Genomic DNA, 27,926 nt, shown 5'->3' on the forward strand with positions numbered 1-27,926 from the left:
TCCCACCCCAGCATGTTTTAACACTGCCCAACACTCTTTCCCTGGAAACGATCTCCAGGATACTCCAACCACTCCTTCTCAATCTCCAGGAAAGTTAGAAGCTCCCTTCTCTATTCTCATTGATGCTTTGCTATTTCTTGTCTCTTGCATTACAATGATTTTCCTACATACCCACTTTGACTCGGGCACAATCCAAAGCATTAAGTGAGAGCTCTGGGTCTCACAGCTGTTGCACAGTATGAGCTGGGGAGATGCTAACTTTTCCAATCTGATGAACTGCACCAGATCCATCCCATTGCAAATAAATCACCTTCTAGGCAAAAGTTTGTTTTCATTGTACACATGCAACCTACAGCATGGTGTCAGTTCCTTTCCGAACAAATAACCACCCCTTATGTTATCTATACAGAAATACAAAGCTATCACTGCAGATCCTTAAGACATTCAATAAAGTCCAGTGAATCAATGCATCATCTAATTAAGGAACAAATGCAAGATGAATCTTCAGAAAACAAGCAGATGCCAAACAGATGAGTCTTACTTTATAGTTCTAACAAGATTAGGACAGGACACTATCTTCATTCACCTAGTTCACAAACATTTATTGAAGGTCAACTACAGCTTAACAACTACCATCAATATAATGATGACCAACACAGACTAGGTCTCAACTTAGGGGACTTCTTCCTAGCAGATGACATTTGAGGTCATGGAAAACAAAGAGCCATTGCTGAAACAGCAAACTTGACTTACACTCCTTGGAGTGTGAAATTCTCCATAGTGAAGTACTGAACAGATCCTGGAAGCGGAAGCACCATACTTGGGCACCCTTGCTATCCTAATGACAAGGATCCCATGACAGCAACCACCTGCTATAGTTTGAATATCTGTCCCTAGAAGTTGGGGATTTGACCCTCAAAGTCTTAGTCAATGGTTCTAAAAGGGTGAAAATGCAACTGAGCTCTCATGTTCACAAGCAGCCTCTTTGAGAAGTGATGGAGTGGAATTGGAGCACTAGGGTGAAGGCCCCACGATTGAATCCTGTTGGCCTTATATGAGACATACACACAGGCTGCCTACCTTTTCCTATGTGATGCTCTGCACTACCTTGGCAGGAAACCAGCAAGAAGTGCATCAACAGCAACCAAAGGAACAGTGGCACAGAAATCTTGGAATTGAACCTTCAGAACCGTGAGCTGAGATAACCCTTTTCTCTTTATAAAGGTAACTGCCCCAGGTGTTTCATTGTAGTGACAAAAACCTGACAGATACACTAACATTACCCAAGTGATTATTATATATCAAGCACTTTTCTAACAATTCAATATGTTATTTAATCCTCACAATAATCCTGTGGGGGCAGAGCTTCTTATTATTCTAATTTTACAGGTCAGAAGCTTATAGCATCAAGTGGTGAAGCAATTTGTCCCACCAAGAGGTAGTACCAGAATTTGAACTTGGGCTCTCTGGCCTCCATACTTAAAAACCACTATATAAGTAAAAACTATGATATCATCTTCCAGTAACATGAGTCTTGGCAATGACACAGCTGCCACTAAATATTTATTAAAAAGTAGGGGATGGTGCAGGTAATCCTTCACTTTGCAAGTGCTGGTGTCCGACACGGGCACTGGTTCATGTCCCAGCTGCTCCACTTCCCACCCAGCTCCCTGCTTGAGGCCTGGGAAAGCAGGGAATAAATGCTCCAAAGTCTTGGGCCCCTCCACCCATGTGGGAGACCTGAATGATGCTCCTGGCTGCTGGTTTCAGATCAGCTCACCTCCAGCAACTGTGGCCATTTGGGGAATAAACCAGCAGACGGGAGATCTTTCTCTATTTCCCCTTTTCTCTGTAGACCTCTTCCTTTCCAATAAAAGTAAAGAAATATTTTTTAGAAAAAGGAAGAAGGTATACTAGACTCATTTTTAAATGATTTATTTATTTTCACTTGCAAAGTCAGATATACAGAGAGGAAGAGAAACAGAGAGGAAGATCTTTTGTCCGATGATTCACTGCCCAACTGGCCACAACAGCTGGTGCTGCACCAATCCAAAGCCAGGAGCCAGGAGGTTCTTGCAGGTCTCCCACATGGGTACAGGGTCCCAAGGCTTTGGGCCATCCTCCACTGCTTTCCCAGGTCACAAGCAGGGAGCTGGATGGGAAGCGGGGCTGCCGGGATTAGCCAGGATGGGAAGCGGGGCTGCCGGGATTAGAACCGGCACCTATATGGGATCCCGACACATACAAGTCAAGGATTTTAACCACTAGGCTACCGCACTGGGCCCAGATAGTCTAGATTGTTACATACATACATACATACATACACACACACACATACACATTTAAAGCTTTATCATACATGTAATGATTTCTATGTATTTAACCATTTATACTTAGATTGATGTTATAGTATACCAGCTCACAACACTGGAATTGCATATCAGAGTACTGGCTGAAGTCCTGGCTACTCTGCTTCTAATCCAGATCCATGCCAATGTGCCTGGGAAGGCAACAGACAACGGCCTGAGTATTTGGGTCCCTTTCACCCATGTTGGAAACCAAGATGCAGCTTTTGATTCTAGAGTCATTTCGGGAGTAAGCCAGCAAATGAAAAGATTCCTTACCTCCCCCATCGCCCTGCCTTGGGCAACAGTGAGAGAGACAGTCAGAGAGAGAGAGGGAGGTGGGGGTAGGGGGAGAGAGAAAGAGAATGAGAATGTATCTTCAACCTGCTGGTTCACCCCACAAATGGCTGCAATAGCGAGGTCTGGAAAGTCTATGCTGATGTCCCACATGAGTAGCAGGGGCTCAAGTGTCCGGGTCACCTCCTACCTTCCCAGGCACATCAGCAGGGACCAGAGGTGGGACAGCCAGGTGTCATGGACAGCAGTGTAACCCACTGTATTATAAATGCTACCCTGAGGCTATTATATATGTTATGGAGAACCAAAGGACAGATGCTTGAGGGCTCCAAATATGAAATAAGAAGATGGAAATGGTAATTACTGTGATTGCTATCAATTGTATAAATGACTTTAAATACCACCCAGTATACCATTAATACACATAAATACTACATGTTAATCCAAACATGTAGGAACCTCTTACGGAATATTAAAAACATGAATGACTGAAAACCAGAAAGTGCACTAGAGTGAGTGTTTTAGGACATATAAGGGCACTTCAAAACATTGTTGGGAGCAGGTGTTTAGCCTAGTGGTTAAAACAGTACACTGGGATGCCTGGATCCCATGTTAGTATACCTGGGTCTGAATCCCAACTCCACTCTTGATTCTAGCCTCCAGCTAACGTGTAGCCTAGCAAGTAGCAGGTGATGGTTCAAGTGGTTTGATCCTTGTAACACACAGAGAAGAACCAGAATAAGTTCCCTGTTCTTGGCTTTAGCTAAGCCCACCTTGGTCAATGCAGGTATCTGCAATGTAAACCACCAGATGCAAACGTGCACTCTCTCTCTTTCTCTCTCTCTCTATCTCCCCACCCACTCTTTCTACCTTAACAATAGCTTTTAAGTTCATAGAAATGAACTAAAAACTAAGTTTGTTTTGGTATAAAGTTTTTGAAATTTATGTACTATATTTTCCATGAACATTTTGAAGATTCTCTCATATGCATGGATTTCAAATTTTTATGAATCAAAATACATTTATCTTTGAATTATACTTTCTAGGAACTTTGTGATGGGCCTTTGAATATGCTAAATATGCATGAAATAGTAAAGGACACCCAGTCTGCCACAGAGTCACCCTCGGATACTGCTACTGTTCCTATTTCCCTTTCCTAACAATCTCTGACTTTTACACGAAGATCATCTGCAGTGAGAAAAACCGAAATCTGAAAATTCCAAACATCTCATTCAGCGCAGGCAGTCTTTTTTCTTCTGCTTATAAAAAAACAACGTATTTTGCCACAGCTCAAAAATGTACACAACCCTGCCTTACCCCAAGTGGGGTACATTCACTGCTCTAGAGCAGCCAGATCATCTCACGACAAGCTCTCAACCCAGCTGTATTTTGGTGATCCAAGTACACGCACCTGTTCCTGGAGATACACAGTTTATCCCCAGTGTTCAAAGAACTGGTAACGCAGCTCTTCCATTTGTAAAAACTAAGAAAACTTGGTACATTTATAAACCTTCATTGCTTCTGAGTCCTTTGGCTAAGACTAAATGTAGAGGTTTACATGCTTTAATTTTATGTAAGTACATAGTTTGGATGATTTTATTTGCTAGAAAAAATAGGCTGAAATATGTATGAAAACAGTAAGCTTTTCTTACTGCAATTTGGCTAATGAAAAAATTAATTAGTGACACATTTCTATACAATTTTAATTCTCCCATAAATAATAGCTGATGTGATAAAGGCATTATATTGGGTGACTCATTCTCTAAATAAGTTCAAGTTGATGAGAGCTGAGAAATAGAGACTGACCAGAAGTCGCTACCAGAAATCAGCTAAGACAAGACCACAGCAAAGGAGCTCCTTGAAGGATTTGTTTTTGCAGGGAACTCAGTAGAGTAAACCACAAAACTGGCAAGCCATAAAGCATTCAGATACCTTGTCTAACCAGTGAGAAGAAAAAAGACTATTTTTCTCCACAAAGGTGATCAAGACTGCTGGTGGCTGGAGAGCCTGGGTACTGATGAACTGGCACTAAAAAGTTGGAATTATTCCACATGAAGTTGTGGACTGTAGGCTTAGGGACTGAATAGAGTACAAGTAATTTACCTACCTTATGTATATAACAACAAACACTCCTTTCCTTAACTTGTTGCTCCACAGTGCCCATCTAGTGACTCCTAAGAAGGGAAAGAGCCAGAAAAACAGAGCCAGGCTCGAGTCACTGAGAAATGGCCTGTTGAGAAAATGTCCCCTGGAGTCCACAAGTGAGAGCCACAAATACCAGCTGTACTCATGAGAATAAGGGCCTGTCTGCTGCCTTCTTGTTTGTCTTCTCCCGTCTCACACTCTAGACTAATGCCTCCCAAAACTCCAGCTCCAATTCTCTCCCCATTGCTACACTGACGTACCCACCTGTCTTCTAGATGCCTCCACTTTAAATTCCTGTAAGTATCCTGAACACAGCTAAGCTAACCTATTATCTTCCTTCCTAGCTACTTTCCTGCTTTGGTGGTTTTTTTTCCTCCTTTCAACTTTTACAGTGACATAATTTAAATTTTCTTTATACCTTAATCCTCCACTAAATAAAGAATTTAAGAAGTTGGAGCCAGCATGGTGGCATAGGAAGTAAATTTCCCACCAGCAGCCACAACATCACCTATGAAAGTTGGTTCAAGGGCTGGCTGCTCCACTTCCAATGCAGCTCCCTGCTAATGGCCTGGAAAAGCAGCAGAAGATGGTTCAAGCTCTTGGGCCCCTGTACCGTGTGGGGGATCCCAAGGAGGCTCCTGGCTCCTGGGCTCAGACTGGTCCCACTCTGGCCATTGCAGCCATTTGGGGAGTAAACCAGAAGATGGTAGGTCTCTCCTTTTCCCTCTCTCTTTTAAGAATAAATAAACTTTTTTTAAAAAAAATTATAAGTAGTAAGTGGGAAAAACCCACTGTTAAGAACATAGACAAGGAATAGAAACAATAATCAAAGCTCAAAATGTAAATTTCTCTCATACACAATACTTTTTTACACTACATTAGTTACCACAAATCTTATATTTATCTTTTTGCACTGAAGCACATTTATGTCAATAAATATAATGTTCTTCAGTTGCATCCATTTTGTTGCAAAAGGCAAGATTTCATTCTTTTTCATGAATGACTGGTATCCCACAATTTCTTTATCTAGTCATCAGTCAATGGCCATGTGAGTTGGTCCCCTATCTTAGCTACTATCAGTTAAGCTGCAATTAACATGGGGGAACAGAAAACTCTTTCACGTGGGGCTTTCCCTGCCTCTGGGAAAACTCCCAGGAGTGGAATGATTACTTTCCTGTCTCTCTTCGGCTGTCGGAGGGATTGCCCTACTGTCTCCCGTAATATTTGTGCAACTTTACTTTCCCGCCAATGGTTTATTAGGGCACCTTCCCCCCACATCTTGAATAGTGTTTGTGATTTTCCTTTCGCCATTCTAAACTGGGGTACGGTTTTCATTTGCAATTCCCTGACGGCTAGTGATCCTAAACATCTTTTCTTTATCCTTTGGCCAGGATCCAGAAGCACGTGTTAGATGGGGCTAGGGAGCTCTGGCCAGCACTTGGGAGCAGAGCCACAGCTAGCTGTCTCTTCGGGAGGGAAGCAGGTATATCAGTGTCGGCTGGTGCAATCAGTCTCATCCTTCTCTGCCAAGGTGAACCAACTGCCCAGGGCGAGTGTCCTGCTCCAAGCAGGTGAGTACTCCTTAGCCAGAGTGAGAAAGCCATCGGCATTCTGGGGGCCTAGAGCGTCTGAAGGTAGATATGGGGACTGCGCGAAGATGCGGTCCCAACCCTGGTCTGGCCCAGCCCTGCTAGCTCTGAGCTCCTCTCCAAGGCTGCTGGTTGGTGCTCCGCCTTGGCAAACCACACCCAGGAGCCTGGGACAGGGAGCGGAGGAGTACTTCCCAAGCCTAAGGGAGCAGCCTGCTCCATGCTGCCCCTCCAAGCCACACTCGCAGTGGCGACCACAACCTCCTCTTTTAGAGAAAAGCATCAGGCTATGCACAGGCCACAGAAGCTTCTACTTGCCTCCTTAAGATGGTGCTTCCTCCATTATTTGCTGCACACCATGATAGGTGTGGGATGGGAGCCATGTGCTGTTCTTTCACAGGGTTAGGTGGGTACCTGGTTCCCCACCATCATTCGCGGCCAGACTCAAAGTCTGAGGACTGCAGGGGGTCCTGCCTCAGGCAATAGGACTGGACAATATGATCAATGTCACTCCAAGAAGTTGGTGTCCTCTCCAGTCACCTGCTGGGGGAACTGCCCCACCTCCAATGCTTCCTAATCAGGGTTTAAAATGGCCATTATCCAAGCTGCTTAAATCAGCGGCCCAAGGCATCACCTTGAAGACTTCTTTCTGCTCCACATATTACCTGGCTTCTTGATTCTACCTTCGAAACTTCTCCCCATGCCAGTCGTTTCCCTCTGATGCTTCAACCCATTAGACAGAACATCCTCAATCTGATGCTTCCTTCCCTGTAAAGGGAGTTCAAATGGACAATACCCAGACCTAAGTGCATACTCTGTCCCTTTATTCCCTCTCTGGGCTGGGGAAGCATCTTATGTGACTGGTGGATTTCAGTGCATTTTCCTCCTTGTGCAAGTTGTCTTCTCTGCTGTTCTTCCAGGGCACAGGAGCCTGGGCTAACCCAGCACTGCTGTGCTGGGAGAGGGGACTCTGGCATGCTGGGGGATCAGTGTGCAATGTGCAAACATCTGGCCCCCGCATGAACCTGCAGCCTCCAACTATGCCTTCCTCAGTAACAACACTGCACAGAGAGCTGCACAATTGATGACATGTCACAAAGGGAAATAAGAACTACAGAAGCAGAGGAATATACCATGTAGGTGAGAAATATCAATTTAGTCAAAGGTATCGACATAGTCAATGCAAACCCAAGAAAAACTCCCAGAGCTTTCTCTCTTATGATTTCTTTCATTCCAGTGTACTTAAATAAAGATAAAGGCAGTATAGATTGGGTGCAAGGGCAAAAAGATCAGAATGGAGAGTTCAGAAAGAGATCAACACATACACAGCCACAGAAGTTAACAAAGGTGTTAGAGCCACGCGGGTGCAGGGTCCCAAGGCTTTGGGCCATCCTCTACTGCTTTCCCAGGCCACAGGCAGGGAGCTGGATGGGAAATGGAGCAGCCGGGATATGAACCAGTGTCCATCCCATAACACCAGCATTCCATACTGGAGTATCAGTTCCAGTCCCAGCTGCTCCATTTCTGATCCAGGACCCTGCTAACACTCGTAGGAAGGCACTGGAGGATGGCCCAGGTGTCTTGGCCCCTACCATCCATGCATGTTCTGTCTCTGGGCTTTAGCTGCCCCAGACTGGGCTGTTGCAGCAAATCAACAATGGAAGATCAGTGTCTGTCTCTAATTAACTACATCTTTAAAAACTCAATTATCATTGGCAGCTAAGACAAATGAACACACAGGAGGTTTGCCTACACAAAGAAAAATGATCAAGAATCATAAAACATACAAAGGAATCAATTATATGCTGAGACAATGGTCATGCTTATCTCCACCAGCTGAATAAAATGAAGCCAAACCGTATCCGCTGTTCCTTCCCCAAATGGGGAGCAAGGCTTTTCCGTAAATATCGCCAGGAATTTGGAGGCAGCCACGTGAAACACAAGCGAGTCTGCAAGCCAGTGCACCAACTAGCTAACTCTCACATTCTGAGAGATAACCTGCATCGATGTCTAAAACGAACAATGCTGACCCGCACAAGTTTCAACAGAAGCAGAGTATAAGTGACTCGGGCATTTGTTGCTAGTTTTCTGCCCTTTCTGCCTTATTCATCTCTATGGGGACTGAGTGCTCAAAAAGCTGCCCTTTCAGAATTTGTTTCTAATGAGCATGACACTGGGCTCAGTGGCTGGGGTGGGGGTGAAGGGCTACAGCTGCAGAAGATGATGCAAGCTTCCAAACTGCATCTCAGCCAACAATGGAAACACTCAGAAGCTACCAACAACCCACATTAGGGACGTTACCATTGTCCCATCCCCCAAGCCTGCTGGCACTAATATCCCAGCGACACTTGCACCAGTGAATCAAATTAATGAATGTCCCTTAAGCACAGTACGAGTGCAACTTACTAAAACTTGTAAATTTCCACAGTATTTATCAACTCCACAGCAAGGCTGTGATGCTTAGAAGTGTACCACAGTAGACGTCACAGGCAGCCACAGGCACCAGGGCCCAGGGTGTGTTGCTAGGGCAATGGCATACTCAGCAGCAACATGCTGGCTGCCTCTTGCCAAGCCAGAGCCAGAGGCAGAAGAAAACAGCCGCCTCCTGATGGGAGCCAGCCAGGGAGCCACAACAGAGGCCTCTCCATCAGTCACACAGGCAGAGGACTTCCAGCTGCAGGCTGCGATTGTCTCCAGCCAACTCAAATCACAGGAAGAACACTCCATCCTCTTGCTTTGCTGCAGTGACAAAGTTAATGCACCTGAGCGCCCAGCACATGGCACATGCACCGGGAGAAGAGCATGAGCCGGACCGGTGGCTATCAGAAGGCGCTACGCTCATGAGGCCGGGCAGGGCGTGTCTTAGGGAATGGGGACACAGAAGCCCTGACTCACTGGAACAGCCATCGAAGCAACAGTCCCTAGAGAGATCAGTAAGACAGGACGCAGCTAAGCCGAGCAAGAACCCTGTGGGGAAGCTTCTCCCACATGCAGGAAGAGCTCAAACTAAAAAGGGGCGAGGACCAGCAGCAAGCACGTGAGGCTGCCAAAACCTCCAAGAGGCCACGCAAGCTTCCTACGTGGAGACCAACCATGTCTTTGGAGATCTCCGATGCTGTATCAAAATAAAACAGGACCAGGCAAACCTACCTTTTCCACTGGCAGAAAGTCATTTTCTACTTCAATTGATCTCGGCCTCAGTTTGATTGGCTTGTCTTTGAAAATATCTCCAAAGCCCACTCCTTTAACTTTCTTGGGCTGGATAGCTGCAGTCGCTACCGTGCCATTGGCACCTTCTGACTTGGTGCTGCTCGAGTCACCCCCGTCGCTCTCGGAGCCTGTGGTTTCCCTTAGACCTGTGAAAATGGGGGATGGGGAGAGAAAGAACTCAGTGGTCAGCCAGTGCCCTGAGCAACTTCATCACCAGCCACGTGTGACCTTTCAGAATGTCACTGGGTACAGGATAACTTGCACTGGACATGTATATTGTCTTCAGTAAATGCTGAGTAGGGCTGGCTCTGGGATCTGTGTGTGTGTTTTCTTATCACCTTCCATCACCACCCTCAGCCTTTAATTTTAAGCAGACAATCAAAAACAACTTTGCAGAAAATCTAACCCCAAAGCAGATCTCTTTGCACACGAGAAATTTCACCCTCTTCAGCCACAGCCTGGTTGCAATCCCAGGCTGTTTTTGCTGTAACCTATGCAACAGCCGCCCTCCCACGCCCTCCCGCCTCCCTACCCAGTCAGTACCTTATACTGTACCTCCAATCTCTCTGACTCATGTCAATTAGCAATTAGCAATGAAAGGAGCATTTCCTAAAGGGAAACTGTAAAGCTAAAAGCCATTTAAACAAATTAGCAATTAAAGAAACCACACAAAATTATGACTGCCAAAGAATTAAATCTCTTTGGAGGGCTTCACAAGAAATAACTGCATGCAGACACATCTTTCTAGGAAATCAGTGAACCGAACTTAACATGAAGCCGATTTCACTCGCAAGGTCGTGGTGTTTGCTCAACAGGGAAAAGGAGCTGCCCTCCCGGAGGCCAGAGGGCCCACATTCTTTCTCCTTTAGCACCATCGTCTTCCCAAAGCTGAAGCCCACTGCCAGGAGCACTGCAGACATGCCCCTCTTCGTCTGACCTCTTGTGACATACGTGGGAAGGCACAAAATAGTTATCAGTGAGACAATACGGACACTGCACCTCCCTAGACTGCTGTATTCCCCGGGCTCTGTCCATCACAACCTTATAAGGAAGAGCCTACTGATGCTTAGTTAATTCAGGGTAGGCATTCACCCAATGATGGGGCATCAAAGGGTGGGATGCAAAGGAAAGTTTATGGAATATTAGATTGTGTCATTAAACCTGCCACTAAAAACCTCTAGATGCTGGGAGTAGTCCATGTCTCCGGATCATAAAGATGCCCCGATATGAAAGCATATTAATAAACTCTTCTCTAGAAGCTAATTGGGCATCATCTTCCCACAGGTGAAGCTTCCTCCTAAGCCCTAAGGAGGATATATCCAATAATTGCTCACATAACATGTCACAAAATGTTGAGGTCACCCAAATACAGAACTCTTAGGGCAGGAAGAAACTATTACATGAAAACACACAAAATACAGAAAGGTGATTATAAATTGCTGGCAAGATTCAAAGTCAACTCCTTAAACAATGGCTTCATTAGCTGTTGCTGCTGTTTTTCATGAAGCGGTATGTTTGAGCCAAAAGGGCAGGGGAGGAGGAAGCTCCCTGGGACACTCGTGAGCAGGAACAGAGGACAGAACAATGAGGCCCAGGCCACAGCCCGGGGGGTTGGCTGCAACCCACAGACCAGCACCTGCATGTGCAAACATGGGGAGCCCTGGGACTAGCTACCCAGCTGTGTATTTATCTGCTTATTGCTTTTGGTGACATCTCTGCTGGAGATACTCTTTTGGAACCTGAAAATCTGTCACTGTTCCATGAACATGTTCTCATTCTGCAGTATGGGGCCCTTTCTATGTGACAGGCGGCCTGTATATCCCTTTCTGGTTTGGGTAGAACCATTAGAGAGTAAAAGAAAGGTTAGTGGTAAAAAAAAAAAAAAAACCAACCACCCGCCCTCTTCCCACATGTGCAGCAGACCATCAGCATCACCAGGAAGCAGCAGGGCGAACGGGTCAGCTTTCCAAGTGGAGAGATTTGCAGGGTGGTTTTTCTATCATCCCCGTTAGCCAGAACCACAGGATTTTCCAGTACTGTCATCCTAACTTCCCAGAGCTTCTGGTTCTGGTGATTTGCTGCCTTTGGAGATGGTCTTAATAACATTGGATTAATCACTGGGAGGGAAATGCTATGCTCTATAAGGGTGGAGGTTGCATAGTCATTCAACCATACAACCATGACCTGGGAAGGAAATACACGGCAGATTGTTCTTCCAGAAACTCTGGAGGTCTGGTTCTATTGCTTGTAAGTATGAAAATTAAGTTTTTAAATACCTGCATTGGTGAAATAATTCAAAATATAGTTCCTGTTTTTTGGAGGGAAAGAAAGGTGACTTCATTTTCATGTGTCTTTGGTGTCGTATCTTTCAGTCATCAGTACCAATTATGCACATTATGCAGTAAAACATACCCACTTCATGTTCACCAAGCCAGGTGGCACTCTCAGGCAGTGCGGCCCAGCGTGTCAACCACAGCCTGGGCCAGTTCACGAAGGACTCATTACCACTATGCAGTGAGTAAGTGCAGAAATTGTGCATGTTTGGGAGCAACTTTAGCATTTGAGCAGTGTGCACTGGCAAGACATCTGGGCATGTGGCCAGGAGATCTAGCTAGGTGAACAGGACACAGACCCGTCCAGGCGCTGGCAAACTCCCATGGTAAGGCCAGAACACCACGTGTGGAGCACGTCCTATGCAGGAGGACCATGCATCTGTCCATGGTGGACTAGAAAGAAAACCATGAACAGAGACAGAAGCAGCGCAGTTCTGGTGCTCAGGTTGGAACCCTCTCTTTTATCACATTCACTGGGGCACATGTGCATATGAGCATGTGTGCATATGCACTCTAAGGTGGATGCATGTCTTCTAGGGGAGGAAAGCAAAGCCTCTGCAAATTTGTTTCCACCAGTCTTGCAACTGTCCACTTTGTTGTAATTTACCCTATTCTTCCAGCACAGATCTGTTCAGATCCATGAGTCACTTTTTTCTGCTTTTAATGTCACATACATGTGTAGTATATACCAAGTGGCTGAACTGCTCAAAGGCCATTATGAGATTAATGCATTCATCTCATTCATCTCCTTCAGCTCGACTTTTGACACAGCCTTATTTCACAACACAAAAGGCTGGCTGCACGTTGATGCTGCCCAGAGAAGTCTGCTGTGTGGTGATTAGCTGCATGAGCAAAGCAAAATTCCATTTCTGGCATGGACTTCCATGCCAAAATCTTATTTCTCTGGACCACGCAATGACAAAATGGCTTACTGATTTCCAGTGACCACTACAAAGAAAGCAATTACCACGAGAGGTGGATGTTTCTGTGGGAAGCCATCTCAGAGATACTGGCACAAATACATATGCCATACAAATGCTACTGCTCCCTTCCCTGCACGCATGGCTCATGCACGCATGTCACACGCATGATAGAGGCACAAAGCAAACAAGAAAGCAAAAGGGACTGATGGGGGGAAGGCTCCTGTAGCATACACCAAGGAGATGGCACTTATCTTGGGCAAAATAAGTCCATGTCCTTGGATCAGAAATTCACAAAGACACGTGGCATAAGCGCGAGCAGCTCAGGATAGGGCAGCTGCATCAAAAACCACCAGTTCCCAGATCTTATCTTCACAATCATCTCCTGCTGTTGAGGTCACTCACTGTAATAGCGTCTGTGGCCCTCCGTCTTTCCCGGTGCAGCTCGGTACAGAATTGTCCCTTCAAAGGTAGTCTTTCCTGACAGTGAATGAGAGAAGAGAAGGGGAGAGAAAAACAAGAGAGGGGGAAGGGGGAGCAAATGATGGCAAAAGAAGGAAGAGGAAGAGTCTTTAACTGAACTTGCCTTCAATGAGTCCACTGCAAGAACTTCATCCATAAAATCAATTAGAGACCATCAGGCAGAATTTAGGGAAGTTGCTGATTGAACCCAAAGTCCCCAAGCAGACACGATGGCACTGAGCACCCAGATTAGGGGCTGGCCTCTGCAACTGATGGGCATGCAGATTATGCCCAGTTAAAACCTGGAAGGCATTTATTTCAATGCTGTAACTCAAGAAAAGGAAAACCTCAATTAACCAAGGATTCACTCAACTGCACAGGGCAATCCTCTCATTGGAGGATCTGACCTAAACAGGATATGGATTCAGGACCATTGTTCTTTATCTGCTGGAGTCCCTAGGACCCTATATGATGAAAACTGATCTTCACACCCTCAAGATTCTAAGTAAGATACAGATTTCTCTGTCAAAGACTGGTCAGCTTCACTATATTTCAGCAAGTAAATGCACTAATATATACTAGAGAGGGAGTTTTACCAGTCAGGTTTGTAACCAACAGTAACATTTGTGCCAATGGAAGGAGTTTTCTCCTTGGTACCAAGGGTACCAGAAAACCCTATTTCCTGGAACATCTTAATTGAGGTTTTGCCTTATCAGTCATGAGACAGTGTTTGAGCATAAGGACACAGGACTCACCCCAGTATCAAAAGTCCAATTACCATTTTTTTCTTGATAGAAGTAGAGGCTGTCAATAACATGACACTGAGCACAAGGCTAAAGCCCAAATATCTCTGGAACCGTAAGTAAGTATACAGAATACACACATTGCCGAGTTTGAGTATGCTTACATCTACCCACCCACCAGTGGACACTCACATGCATCCATACACAGACTGTACAGAGAACATCAACAGTTGGTGAAATTATTTGTTAAAGGCAAACTCAATTAATATATACATTACTCCAAATTATCTAAGACATTGGTTCCACACTCAAACTGGAGACCAGTCATACAGCTTCCTAGTAAGTGCAACAGATGAAAACAGTGGGTACATTTATGGAGAGGGCAAGTGAGAGAGGACAGTGCAATGTGTCTCTTCTCAGCAGCACTCCACGTGCTAACAGGAAACCCAACACGAACACCATGTGACAGCGTCTGGGCCCTGTCACTTCTAATAGATGCAGGAAATCAGGAATGATCAGACAAAAACTAGAGAGGCATTGAGTGTTTCCAATTTCTGTAACATGATGGTGGTATACGCTTCTTTTAAACTCCGTCCTTTTCATCAGGTATGCTCTGTTCAATTAAAACAAAACCTGACGCACTCAAACCACGGCTGGCTATGTCAGAACATCCCAAAGAAACATCAAGGAGTGTTGCAAATGTTCTTGTTAGATTCCCAGCTCTTGAGGATTTTGATAACAAACACAGAGCAAGTAACAGCAATTGGTTTTTATTTGGACAAATTTGTACTTTGCTTAACCTTAATAATCAAGTCAACATTACTCCTGAGCAACACAGCCATGCTATGAGTAAGGCCCTCCAACACAGAAGAGCAGTTACCACCACAGTGTTAGAAAAAAGGAGGGGGAAGGAGAAAACATCATTTATCTTGACAATGGTCCTTCAAGTGCAAAAGAATCTCCATGTATTCTTCCCTAGGGTCAAGTGTGAGAATCACTGAAGTAGACCACGACCCTGAAGTCTGTGACTAGTCAGGCCTTCTGTGAAGTGCCTTGCCCACTGGCGGGCTGGGGTGGGCGAGGACACACAGGGACTCTAACCGAAGAGCCCGAGAGATGAGCAATTGGAAAGGTTGCAACAATGACTGATAGTTATCTGGTGAGGGCTGGCGGGGAGGGAATGTACCATCATTATTAGTCATAACAAACACTATTAAAGGGAAGAATTTTAAAATTTGAACACAAAATCATGTATTTATGAAAACATCTCATTTTGCCTGAAAGCCTGTTTTATAAATTCGCTAGCTGCTCTTCTTTGTTAAGAGAACATCATGCACAAGCGTTATCTAATATCATACAGAACAGGGTCCAGCGAGGCCACGGAGTGCACTGGATCAGCCTGGCTTCTCTTTTTAATGCTTGAGGACCAGTGAGTAATTTGCTGCTTATAGTTAATGAAATACTATTTCTGCATTATGGGACAAGTTTGTCATGTGTTTGCAAAAGCCATTTTCTTTGTCTTAGCTTGGCAAGTCACTGCATATCAGAATCTACTTTTTAAAAATACAGGACGAGGAAAATGAGAAATTCAATTCAAACTGAAAGCCCACAGTATTAGAAACAAAATGTGAGCTTCTTCCTTCTGAAGATCATGGACAATAAATGAAAATGTTTTTGGAGGAACAATTTTGTAAATGAATATTTCTAGTTGTATGTAATTATTTCCAATTGAATATCAAAAACATGTTAAAAACACAAAAGACACATTTTTGCCTTAAATGTGTGACAAAATATTATGAAACTGAGGAAAAGTCATTGCCACTAAGTGCAAATGGAATGTACAGTCAGGATATTCTGTGATTATAATACTTGGTAATTGTACCAATTCACAATATTTAGACAATAAAAACATTACAAAATTGAACTTGAAAAGGCAATTAGCTGATCATGATCATGAACTGTGCTAATGGCCGAGGTGACAGCAGAATGTGTGAGGAAGGACCGCATGTCATTCTGGCCCCAGGTCACGTACAACACCATTTCACTGGCTTTGTGTTGTGACCTGACCGTGGACTAACTAATCCTTAAATTCCTTTCCATTCCTAATGTCAAAAGATTTGTTCTATATTATTAATACAACCACTTGAATGATTTGCTTTTTAAAAACCAAATTTACGGGCCCGGTGTGGTGGCGCAGTGGTTAAGGTCCTCGCCTTGCACGCCCGGGAGCCCAAAGCTTTGGGACCCTGCACCCGCGTGGGAGACCCGGAAGAGGCTCCTGGCCTCGGATCGGCATAGCATCAGCCGTTGCGCTCACTTGGGGAGTGAATCATCGGATGGAAGATCTTCCTCTCTGCCTCTCCTCTCTGTAATATCCGCCTTTCCAATAAAATAAATAAATAAATAAATCTTTAAAAAAAAAAGCAAATTTACTAAACTTAGTTTATCTATTTACAATATTATAATTATTATTACTACTGCTACTATTATTGTAAACTTTAGATCTGCTACACCAGAGTCTACTTCTTTCTTTGGGAGAAACTTTCTTGGTTGGCACCACTTTTCATGTCCTGATGACTGCCTAGACCTGGGTGATAAACACTGGCTGCTAATACTGAAAAAGCAAAACAAACCGACAGAAGCACCCGCACAGGGATTAGCCATCACCACCCAGGAAGCAGGAGCACAAAAAACACACGCTCACAGCCAAGTTAAACCAAATCCACTCCCTACACAACGGGGCAGGCACACAACAGCAACAGCCAGACTGGGATACTACTGTACAAACTGCTCAGGCCCTTCAGCAGAAAAAAAAAATTGCAAGACAAAAAAGAAATAACTAAGATTCATCAGCAAATCACAATGTCTGGATTTTATTTGGATTTATATTCAAATTAAATGACAGCCAAAAAAAATTAAAAGACAACTATTAGGGGAAAGTGAACATAAACCATATGCTTAATTATCATAAGAAATTGCTGTCAGTTTGTGTGTGAGATGATGACATTTTCGGACACTCTCATGAAGTTATGGGGGAAATGATATCAATCTGGATGACAAGTGGGAGGACTCTATGGGCTGGTAACTGCTGAAGCTGAATGATGAGTGCACGGGGGGTTTGCTACAGCACTGTGACTTTTGTGTATGTTACAATTTTTCCAATAAAATGCTCATTAAAATCTGTTCAAAAATTACATTTAAGGCTTCATAAGTTCGGTGAAGAGCAAAGATATTTTAAAGTTTAATTATGCAGCTAAATGTTCCTGCTACTACATAGCTATGAATTTTCTTCTGTGATAAAATGCTTTAGAAAAAAATCGGCCAATACGATTGTTGTAACTCCTTGACAGATGAGATGGCTCTGAACAAAGACCTAAGAAGTTTTGGAGATTTTTTTATAACCACCATATGTAGAAATATATCAGAGTCTGAAGAAAGCAAGTTCAAGCAATTTTCACCTGTCATTCGAAGATCAAAATGTCTGCTTGGAGTGATAAAGAGTTCAGGAAGCAGTTATGCAAGTCTTCTCATTCTCCAAGCAGTCATGGAGTATTCCTTTACAAATACAATATCAACGTTCTTTCTACTTTCTCCAAGTAAAAATATGAAGAGCATGAATATCAAATAAACATGTACACATACAGAGATGTGTGTGTGTGTGTGTGTGTGTGTATCAGAAGCAAAGAGATGTACAAAGACTCATTATACAAAAGGCTTTCCTTATATTAGTAGGATAAAGATTTTATCAGTATTAGGAAAAAAAAAAAAACCTCACCATAGTATCTGATAGCATTTATGAGGGGTTTTATGATATCATTATGGTCTCTGCAAGTTAAAAATATGGCACAGCATTAGAAATAAAATGTAATCCCAGAGCCATATATTAATTAAGTAATCACTGTGGAAAAATTAACTATAATTTGTGACTAGCACCAAATGGGCTGCTGTCAAAGACCCCGAGGAGTTACACTAGAGTGCATACCAGAGTCAAAGCAAACGATGACGTGTCTTTCTGTGTGCTGACTGCATTTTGTTTGTTTTTCAATTATATGATAAAAGTAAACAGGTACCTAGTATGAATTACACAAGATATTGTCACTGGGGAAACTGAGGGAAGGCAGCACAGGACATCCCTGCGCAGTCATGGGCTTAAGTTTGCAGTTTCCTAGGAATCAGCAATTATTTCAAAACAAAACGTTTCTTCTTTAAGCAAAGCACATCGAAACTGTAACCACCACTCTGTGGGGTTAGAGAACAAGCTCATTCATTGTAAAAGCAAAGGTTCAACACAGACAAATCCTACCGTTGTATGGGATCTGATCTCATTATACAAATTCTAACACAGTCCCATGTATGCAGAGGCAGCTCTCAAAACCGTGGCACAACACTGAGAGGAGCTGTTTCTCCCTTTCTGGGATTATTTCAATTTAGCAAGTTACAAGGACATGGCCTTTGGCCCCTTTGGGAAGGCCTGCTTTTGTAACCTGCTGCTGCCCAGACACACAGCAGCAGGCCCCTGACCACTTCCAGCACCTTTGACACTCACTTTCCGCAATGTAAGCTCCCTGGGGACAGCATTCTGGGCAGGCTCACCACTGTGTGCTGTTAGCGCCTTGGCAGAACCTTCTGAACAATAGGGCTCGACAAAGACTGAATAGGAGGTGGCGAAAATGAAGAAAGAAGGGTGGGCAGATCTGGGCCTGTGGACAGACAGATGCGGTAAAGTGCTCTCCTTGCCTTGGTGGCACACACAGGAGGATGCACACTTGTCAGGAGAGCACGGCCACGTTCCACGGGAGCCCCGCCGCTCAGCTCACACCACTGGGCTCACCCAGTCCAGGACCCGAAGGCACTTAAATGAGTGAATGTGGGAGCAGTGCCATGTGTCTACAAGAGAAACTTTCACGGATGGAAAGGAAGGCTAAAAGGCTGGACGACTGTTCCACAAAGCCACCCAGTCTGCCCTCATCAGGGCACTCCGGTGCCAAATGCTTTGAGCTGACTGGTCAGGCAGGAGCAGCTGGCCCTTACTGACCAGTTTCTTTCAGTAATCCAAAAACACGAGGCACTGGTTCGCTGACCCTCCAGCTCGGAGAGTGTAGGGGCAGGAGTGTAGCTGGCAGGGATGCCGGAAGTCAAGGCTGTCCCAGAGACAGGCCAAGGCCTCCGCAGACCTCCCTCTCCGCATTAGTAAATAATCCAAGGCCAGGCATGATGCTTCCTGGAACACAATATTAACCACTGAGCAATTCAGTCCTCCTTTCCAACAAGCCCATTTAACCCACGGTACCCATGAGATACGGTGCTGCTATCACAGAACTGATTACCAGGTACAACACTACTCCAGTGCACCAAAAACAACATCAGGGAAGCTAGAATTCTAGCTACCATAACTCCTGCCATTCTGGGACCGAGGTACCTCTGGCCTCTGGCTCCCACTCATTCTCCTGGCCGTGTCCAGGATTCACGTCTGGGAGAGTAGCAAGAACGCCGAGACACCTCATTTGCTCCAACACACCCTCTGGGCCTGCCGGCCGTACACTCTGGGACAAAGCTGGGTTCAAAGGCAGGAAAGCTGCAGTCCCTGGCACAGGAGGGGCACTGCCGCAGCCCCTGGGCCAATCAGCCAGTGCTACAGTTTGTATGGCATGCTGAAGTGAGACACCACACGAAGGCAGGTGCTTGTGTACTTCTTGGGAAACAACTTCACCTCCAAACTGGGTATTTGTCCAATGTCACAAACACAATGGGACTTCAAAAAGTCCCTGACACAACTGAATTAAAAGATAAGTTTATTGAGTTGAGTGCAAAAAATATAGTGAATTCCATGTGTAGCTTTTCACAGAGCCTTCAAATGCATGGCTTGTAACACTTTTTTTTTTTTTTCACAAAATAAACTCATGTTATAATTCAACTGTGCCAGGAATTTTCCAAGTACCCTCACAAAAAGATATAAGCTAACAAGAGACCAGTACTAAAGTCAATTTTTTTTTCCCAAATGAAACAGGAAGATCCTTTGCAATGATTTTGGCACGACAAAGCTCTCCTCCTCTCATCAGACAGCAACGTTTGCAAGCCCAGGCAATGCCGCACCATCAAGACACAGTCGAGTCTCCTACAACATTCACACCCATGACCCTGGCTCAAGACGGTACAAGAGATAGACAGACGCCCACGTGCAAAGGTGGGTTAGCGACTGGGAGAACAAAGCTTCCCGGTCCTGACCTTTGGCTCCATGAGCTGGAAAGGGCAGCAGAGAAGCTGGAGGGAGACCTTCAGGCCCTGGAGAAAGAAAGACCTGAAGTTCGTTCTCACCATTGCGCAGATACACATGCTCACCCACGGTGGGATCTGGACTCTGACTCAGTTACCATGTCATTTTGAAGGAAATTGGCATGCACTTATCCTCATAGCATCACCTGCCACCAATTCTTTTGGGTCACTGTCCTCCAAGTTCCTCAAGGGAGGCTAACAAACGTTGACAAACTACTTTGGTTCAATTGTAAATATAATTATGAACTGCTAGTAAGCCACATTTCGAAAGCGTATCCAGAAACAGCAACGTGGGCCACCCCAGGAGCCTGTTACCATGGCATGAAGCCTGCAGGGCACCTATCCGGTGCAGTACAGAATGCACAGTGGGAGACTTACTGAGCTGCAAATGGAGTAAGGTAGCATAACCAAGAAAATATTGGTGAGTTTTGGTCACAGCCTCTGTCCCGGCAGAGGATACGGAAGGGAAGGGAAGTTACAGCACAGCCCAATCACTGCCCCTCCCTTCCCTGGCCTGAGGGGGTGGACTTCCTTACTTGACTTGGACAGCTGCTCATCCTGGGAGAGACCAAGCTCATCCGACTCTCCCGACAGCTCTTTGATGAAGTTGGAAGGAAACATTCCAGTCTTCCCATTGAGAACACCTTCCCACCATCCTTCCTCCACCTGTAAAGATGTAAAGAACAGAGCCACAAGGTTAGACACAGAGGCTCCTCAGTTTTGTCTCCCGTCTGTATGGTACAGTACACACGGTCCACACACAGAGAAGCAGATCTAAGGTGTAAAGCCAACAAGGATAATGGCGGACACTTGACCTAACAGCTAAGACATTAGGTTACCATGTGCACAGAGTACACGGGAATGCCAGGGCTTGACCTGATCACAGCGTGCTGCTACTGCACGCCATGTGTGGCAGCGGGGGTGGCACACGTAACTGGGTTGCCGCTACCCAGGTGCAAGACCTGCATTAGCTCCAGCCATGGCAGGCATCTTTTTTGAAGTCGCCATAGAAAGACAAAGGAGTACCTATAGTCTGCAGATTCGGACTAAGGAGTGAGGAAAGGGGCTAACCTGGGGTTCCTAAATACAAATAGCAAAAAATTAACACTTCATTTTCATTAGAAACTCAACTAAAATCTGGCATTTTCTTTGCTGATGAATGTATGCAACACACCAATCCTAAAACGACCTGTGATTCATCACCAAACAAACCAAGAGTATTTTTATATCATAGTATAGATATTATGCCTATCTAGTTACTACATCTGCTGGGAAGTATTTGCTATTTACTGTATTAATAAAGAAACGCAGTCTGAAATCGCTTCACCTTTGTAATAGACATAAGATAAAAAAATAAGGGAATGAAATAACTAATCAAAATTTGCTCTTCAAATAATTTGAATTACTTCAATATAAATGTTCCCCCTTATAACCATGTATATTTTCTTTTAGGTGTTTGGAATCATTCTTTAAAAACTAAAAATGGTTTCCTTAGACTACCAAAATGAACGAGACAACCTGATACAAATTGATAAGAATCCTTGAGCTCAAAACTCAATCAGAAGGAAAGACTTCTGTAGGTTTTGGAAGGTTGCTATAGATTACTCTAGGATGACCTGGAAGTGCGTTGGTGGGTTAAGGAGGGAATTGAGACTGTAGCTATCTGAGTAGGGTGTGCAGGCCGGACCTGGCTGGGCAGTGGGCATGCACAAGGCACCTTCAGACTAAGGCCCTTTAACATATATGAGCTGGCCCCTGTGTGATCACTTAGCTAGATTAGATAAGGGTTTTTTAAAAAATCCCAAGATTTTAATATAGAATCACTACACAAAATACACGACAGAGAGTAAGCTGCCTTTTTCGAGGGAAGTAAGAACCTTTTGAGAATGACTAAATTACCAGTTTGCTTTGTTATGACAGAAACCTGGAACCTTCGGAATTTTTTGGCCACATGCACATAATGTCAAGTCAATAAATATAAAGACTAAAATGAGTCAAGCCAAAAGGAAAAATGCATCAAGGACCCAGTTCAAACGCTATCTTGAAATTTGGCATTTGCAGCTCTGATGCAATGGTTCAGTGCCTAAATTCTTGCCTTGCTTGTACTGGAATCCCATATGGGCACCAGTTCATGTCCTGACTGCCCCACTTCCCATCCAGCTCCCTGCCTGTGGCCTGGGAAAGCAGTGGAGGACAGCCCAAAACCTTGGGACCCTGCACCTGTGTGGGAGACCTGGAAGAAGTTCCTGGCTTTGGAACGACTCAAACCTGGCTGTTGCCACTTGGGGAGTGAACCAGGAGACGCCGATCTTTCTCTCTGTATCACCTCTCCATCTGCAAATCTGCCTTTCCAATAAATATAAATAAATCTTAAGAAAAAAAGAAATTTGGCAGTTGTGTGACTTTTATTCAAATCCTTCCATAATTTATATACTTCACAGCTGTCCGTTGTTTTTGGTAGGCCCCTCAATCCTAGTAGAAGCAGACACACTGTGAGTCCACCCGAGGGGCTGGGAATTCATAAGTGTACAGATTTTCTCAGACTTTCATGTCCTACAAAAAAAGTGAGATTCCATCCAGGCAGAAAGGCATGACTCAAAATGAGCCATGCCAGGTAAAAAGATGAGAAAATATTACAGGTTAGCATGCATAAGCTGTTGAATAAAGTCAAGCCAAGGTCTTGGAAGCTCAAGGACAGCTTTGAGGGGAAAAAAAAAATCAAAATTAAGGTAGATCTTTAAGAGTAGAAATAACAGGGGCCCGGCACAGTAGCCTAGCAGCTAAAGTCCTCGCTTTGCAAATACCAGGAACCCATATGGACACTGGTTCATGTCTAGGTGGCCCCACTGCCTGTCCAGCTCCCTGCTTGCGGCCTGGGAGAGCAGCTGAGGATGGCCCAAAGCCTTGGGGATCTGCACCTGTGTGGGAGACCTGGAAGAGGCTCTGGGCTCCTGGCTTCTGACTCAGCTCAGGCCATTGCGGCCACTTGGGGAGTGAATCAGCCAGCGGAGGATCTTCTTCTCTGTCTCTCCTCCTCTCTGTATATCTGACTTTCCAATAAATAAAATAAATCTTTAAAAAAAAAATTTCCCCTCCGATGATTCACTCCCCAAGTGAGCGCAATGGTCGATGCTATGCCGATTCGAAGCCAGGAACCAGGAACTTCTTCTGGGTCTCCCACGCGGGTGCAGGGTCCCAAGGCTTTGGGCCGTCCTCGACTGCTTTCCCAGGCCACAAGCAGGGAGCTGGAAGGGAAGCGGGGCTGCCGGGATTAGAACCGGCGCCCATATGGGATCCAGGTGTGTTCAAGGCGAGGACTTTAGCCGCTAGGCCAAGCTGCCGGGCCCAATAAATCTTTTTTTAAAGGTTAGAAATAAGAGCCATAATTAGGGGAGTATGTAAGACATCCCGGGAAGGGGTCCGCCACATGTTTCCACTATCTGTGAGGAAACTCATAAGATGCAGACTTGCAGAGTGATGACTCACATTTGCATGGTCACAGACAGCATGGACTCATCTATACATGACTGCCCAGACAAGCATGCAAGACTAACGCATGGCATTTACCAGCATTTCCATTGTTTTGTTTCTATGCCAACTCAACTCATACGCATTACTCTTTCCAGGAGCTTTTTATAGGATTTAGATGGTTAGGAAGATTATGCCGTGAGCCTGAATAACAGCCATCATGGGCTTTACAATGTGGGGTCTTTCCTGAGAGTTCTCAGTTACAAAGCTTCTTGCACCTAGGGACCCCAGGGCAGGAAGGGAAGTCCAAGGGTCAGGCCGCAGGCGAGCAATCCCTGGCCTAAAGCCTGACAGCACAGGGGGTCTGCACCAGGCCCACTGCACTCAGCAGGAAGGGGCCTCAGGAGTAAGTGGCTCCGGCCCAAGACCCTGAGAGGAAGCACTCCTGATGGCAGGATCAGCAGGCTGCCTGCTGGGGAAACAGGAGCATCAGCCCACTGCCGCCACTGCCTGGATCACTGTCACAGTCTGCTGAGATTGGCCTATAGGAAATCAGCAGAGGGCTACCATTAGCCACGGGGTGAGCGCAGAGGCACACAGTCTAGCCGCTGCTCAGTGGCAGCAGTGCGGGCCAGGCAGCACGGGCCTATGTGCTCTGAGAGCAGGAGCCCTTAATGGGGAGAACACATTCTGCCCACGTCCCATTGTAACCAAGTCAGGCAGTTCTAGAACTCACTGCTGTGCTCCACAGCCCAACTGTGACCCAGAGCTGCAAGCGAGCAGCTTCCATTTGGTTGTGTCTGAGAGACAAAGAAAAAAAGCTCGTAAAACAGCTTGCATCTGAATGCTCTGCAATTTCCAGTCAACAGCATCTAAGTGGGGTCAGAGCCCAAGGAGGCAGCGGCTAGATTTTAGTCCTGCAGGAGGTCGGCTGGTGAATCTTAACACTCCCACGCCTGCCCGCGGGATCCTGGGAAGACCAGCTGCATTTGTGAGGCACTAAGGCAAGAGGTAGGGGATGAAAAGGTCACCCTTGCAGGGCAGCAGCGAGAAACCACAGGTGCTATAGCTTTTTCATCCAATCAAACCCAGTCAGCAGCACGCTGGAGGAGTGGGTGTGAGCGGAGCCAGGGGAAGGAGAGGCGTGCCAGCGCACGGAGCCAGCCGCAATGTCTGCAGCCTCACCGCTCTTCCCAGGGCAGAGAAAACAAGCTAAAACACCTGACATGCCCAAATTCCCCTCAGATTTTTTTTTCAGAAATAACTTAATTTCATACTGTTCCTTTTCCCCGTGAAAGACAGAGGGGGGAATTTTGAAATTTTTAAAATCACTAGGAAAATGGTGTTTAATTTTTACTTTTATTTGAAAGGCAATTACAGAGTGAGAAGGGGAGACAGAGAGAAAGAGAGCGAGAAAGGACTGCAATGGCAGGGGCTATGCCATGCCAAAGGCAGGAGCCAGGAGGCTTCCAGGTCTCCCGTGTGATGTACGGCAGCCAAGACCTTGAGTCAGCCTCCACTGCTTCCCTGCTGTCCTGGTCCCTCCAGATGAGCCCACGTCCTTAACACACACAAACTGTGCTTGCTAATGAGTGAATCTAAATGCTTCTTCGCATCTTTCCTTTCTTCCAGGGATGCTTCTCCCTCACCTGCAGCGAGTGTGACACAGGCCAACTCCCCCTCACGCCCCTCTGGGGACCTTCTGCAGCCTGTCTCGCTGGCCTGAGGAGCGTTTCAGCGCATGGATTCTGTCACTCTCTGAATCCCATCAATACGGTTTCTCTGGCACTGAAGCACTGCACACTCAGCTAGAACATCTACTATAAATACATTTAAATTTGCAAGTGTATTATTTTTATATGGCTGCAGCCTGTTTTATATTCTAATGACACAAATCAAACACTTTCTCCTCTAAACATGGTTTCTCTCTCCTGAATATGAATACTTGATTGTCTCAGTGTGTTAAGAAATCAGAGGTGTGCCCCGAAGTTGTTTAGAGAAATAATTATGAGATCATTTAGGCTTTATGAATAATGAAACTACAATAAAAAAAATTTTAAGTTAACACTTTTTTTTGGAAAAGAGATATAAACCTGTCTAAAATGAGACAATACTTTAACAAGATTTTAAGTATGTCTTGGCACCTATAAAGCAAACACTCTTGTAAATTTTTATTTATTTTATTATTTTATGATACAGTTCCATAGGTGCTGGGATTTCCACCCCCCCACACACACACACTAATCTCCCCTGTATTAGTGCGGTCCTTTCTAAACAGTCCTGAGTCCATCATTGTGCTATGTAAGTGCGTCCTGACATTGTAGGCATTGACAACGGCAGAGTCCAGCATCCTATATTTAACAGCTTCACTGGGAGTCCATTTTGGATTTGGAAGTTGAGATAATGCATACTTCATTGTATCTTTACATCTGGATATGACAGTCTCTATTACACTGTTACTATACATCCCCTTAAATGAAAAGCCACAAAACAAAATAAGCAGGAAGAAAAATAGAAAATTACAACATGAAGTTAAATAACATGCTCCTGAATAACCAATGTGCCATTAAAGAAATGAAAATCAAAAACCTTGAAGCAACCAATGCTACTACATGACCTATGAGTCAATGAATAAGAAAAAAACATTTTTGAAGAAATGAAAATAAAAACAAAAATATCAAAACCCATGAGATATGGCAAAAACAGTATGGAGAGGGCTATTGATCTTGTGTTTTGCATGAAGGCTGCCTTATATCAGAGAGAACATATGGTATTTGTCCTTTGGGCATTGACTTATTTCATTGAGCATAATGATCTCTAATTGGGACCATCTGATTGCAAATAGTAGAATTTTATTCTTTTTAATGGCTGAATAGCATTCAATGGAGTAGCTGTACCAAAGTTTCTTTATCCACTCCTCTTTGGATGGGCATCTGGGTTGTTTCCATGTCTTTGATATTGTAGATTGTGCTGCTGAAAATACAGGATTACATATCCCTTTCTCATATACAGATTTCATTTCTATTGGATATATTCCCAGAAGTGGGATAGCTGGTCACTTTTCAGTTCTCTTAGCACTCTCTATGCTGATTGCCATAGTGGTTGTACTAGCCTACACTCTCATCAACAGTGTAGGAGGGCACCTTTCTCTGCACATCCATGCCAGCAGAAGTTGCTAGTAGAGTTCTGAATGTAGGCCAATCTCCCTGGAGTTAGGTGGAACCTCAATGTTGTTTTCATTTGTATCTCCCTGACAGCTAGGGAGCCTGAGCATCTTTTCATATGTCTATTAGCCATTTTGATTTGTTCTTTTCAAAATGTCTGTTCATTTCCTTTGCCCATGTCTTCACAGCGTTGTTTGTTTTGCTTTTGTTGAGTTTCTGAAGCTCTTTATAAATCCTGTATATTAGTACTTTGTCAGTTGTATAGTGTGCAAAGAATTTCTCCCATTCTGTTGGTTGCTTCTTCACTTTGCTGATCGTTCCCTTTGCTGTACAAAAGCTTCTCAGCTTGATATAGTCCCATTTGTTTATTTTGGCTTTGACCGCCTGTGCTTTTGGTATCTTTTCCAAGAAGTCTTTCCCCATTCCTACATCTTGGAGAGTGCTGCCTATGTTCTACTTTTCTAATAGCTTGAGGATTTGTGGGTGCAGATTTAGGTCCTTGATTCATTTAGAGCTGATTTTTGTGTAAGGTGACAGGTAGGGGCAGGGGGCTTCTTACCTCTGCAGGTTTCTATCCTATTGTCCTGAGAGACCAGATTTTTTCCCCCTGGATTACTTTCAGTTTTCTTGTCAAAGATTAGTTGGCTGTACATGTGTGGGCTCCTTTCTGGGGTTTCTATTCTGCTCCCTTCACCTTCTCTGCAAACAGATTTTAAATGAATTTGATTTCTTCATGGGCAAAAATGAAATAAGGAAGAACTGCCAGTCATACCCAAAAATATTGTCTGATTGAGTTAAGACTTTAAAGGATCTCGGGGACTTAGCGCTTGCTGAGTGAATGAATGAATGTCTGGAGACACAAGAAGCAAGGTGCAGGTTTCCCAAGGTTCAAGTTATTGTTTCTACAAACCACATGCTCAAGCTGGGCTTCAAATCAGATCCTGCAGGCCTCTGTTTCCAGACTGACTGAGGACCAC

General features: G+C 44.7%; 1 protein-coding gene across 3 annotated transcripts in view; it reads right to left on the reverse strand.

The window, feature by feature from the left end:
• The window catches only part of SH3KBP1 (SH3 domain containing kinase binding protein 1), a 305,428-nt gene that overhangs the window by 122,683 nt on the left and 154,819 nt on the right, over positions 1–27,926 (reverse strand). Inside the window, exons 5-8 of one of the 3 annotated variants that reach the window (XM_040997739.1) lie at positions 20,854–20,983; positions 20,270–20,326; positions 13,245–13,319; positions 9,527–9,732 (exon numbers count right to left, since the gene is read on the reverse strand). In XM_040997739.1, coding sequence (XP_040853673.1) covers positions 9,527–9,732; positions 13,245–13,319; positions 20,270–20,326; positions 20,854–20,983 — 468 coding nt within the window. Of the gene's footprint in view, positions 1–4,749; positions 5,177–9,526; positions 9,733–13,244; positions 13,320–20,269; positions 20,327–20,853; positions 20,984–27,926 lie in introns of those variants that run through there. The other 2 variants (XM_040997748.1, XM_040997757.1) reach the window with 2 other exon arrangements.

The sequence above is a fragment of the Ochotona curzoniae genome, unplaced genomic scaffold (genome assembly GCF_017591425.1).
Source record: "Ochotona curzoniae isolate NIBS_2020 unplaced genomic scaffold, NIBS_Ocur_1.0 contig_1274, whole genome shotgun sequence".
Taxonomy (NCBI): Eukaryota; Metazoa; Chordata; class Mammalia; order Lagomorpha; family Ochotonidae; genus Ochotona; species Ochotona curzoniae.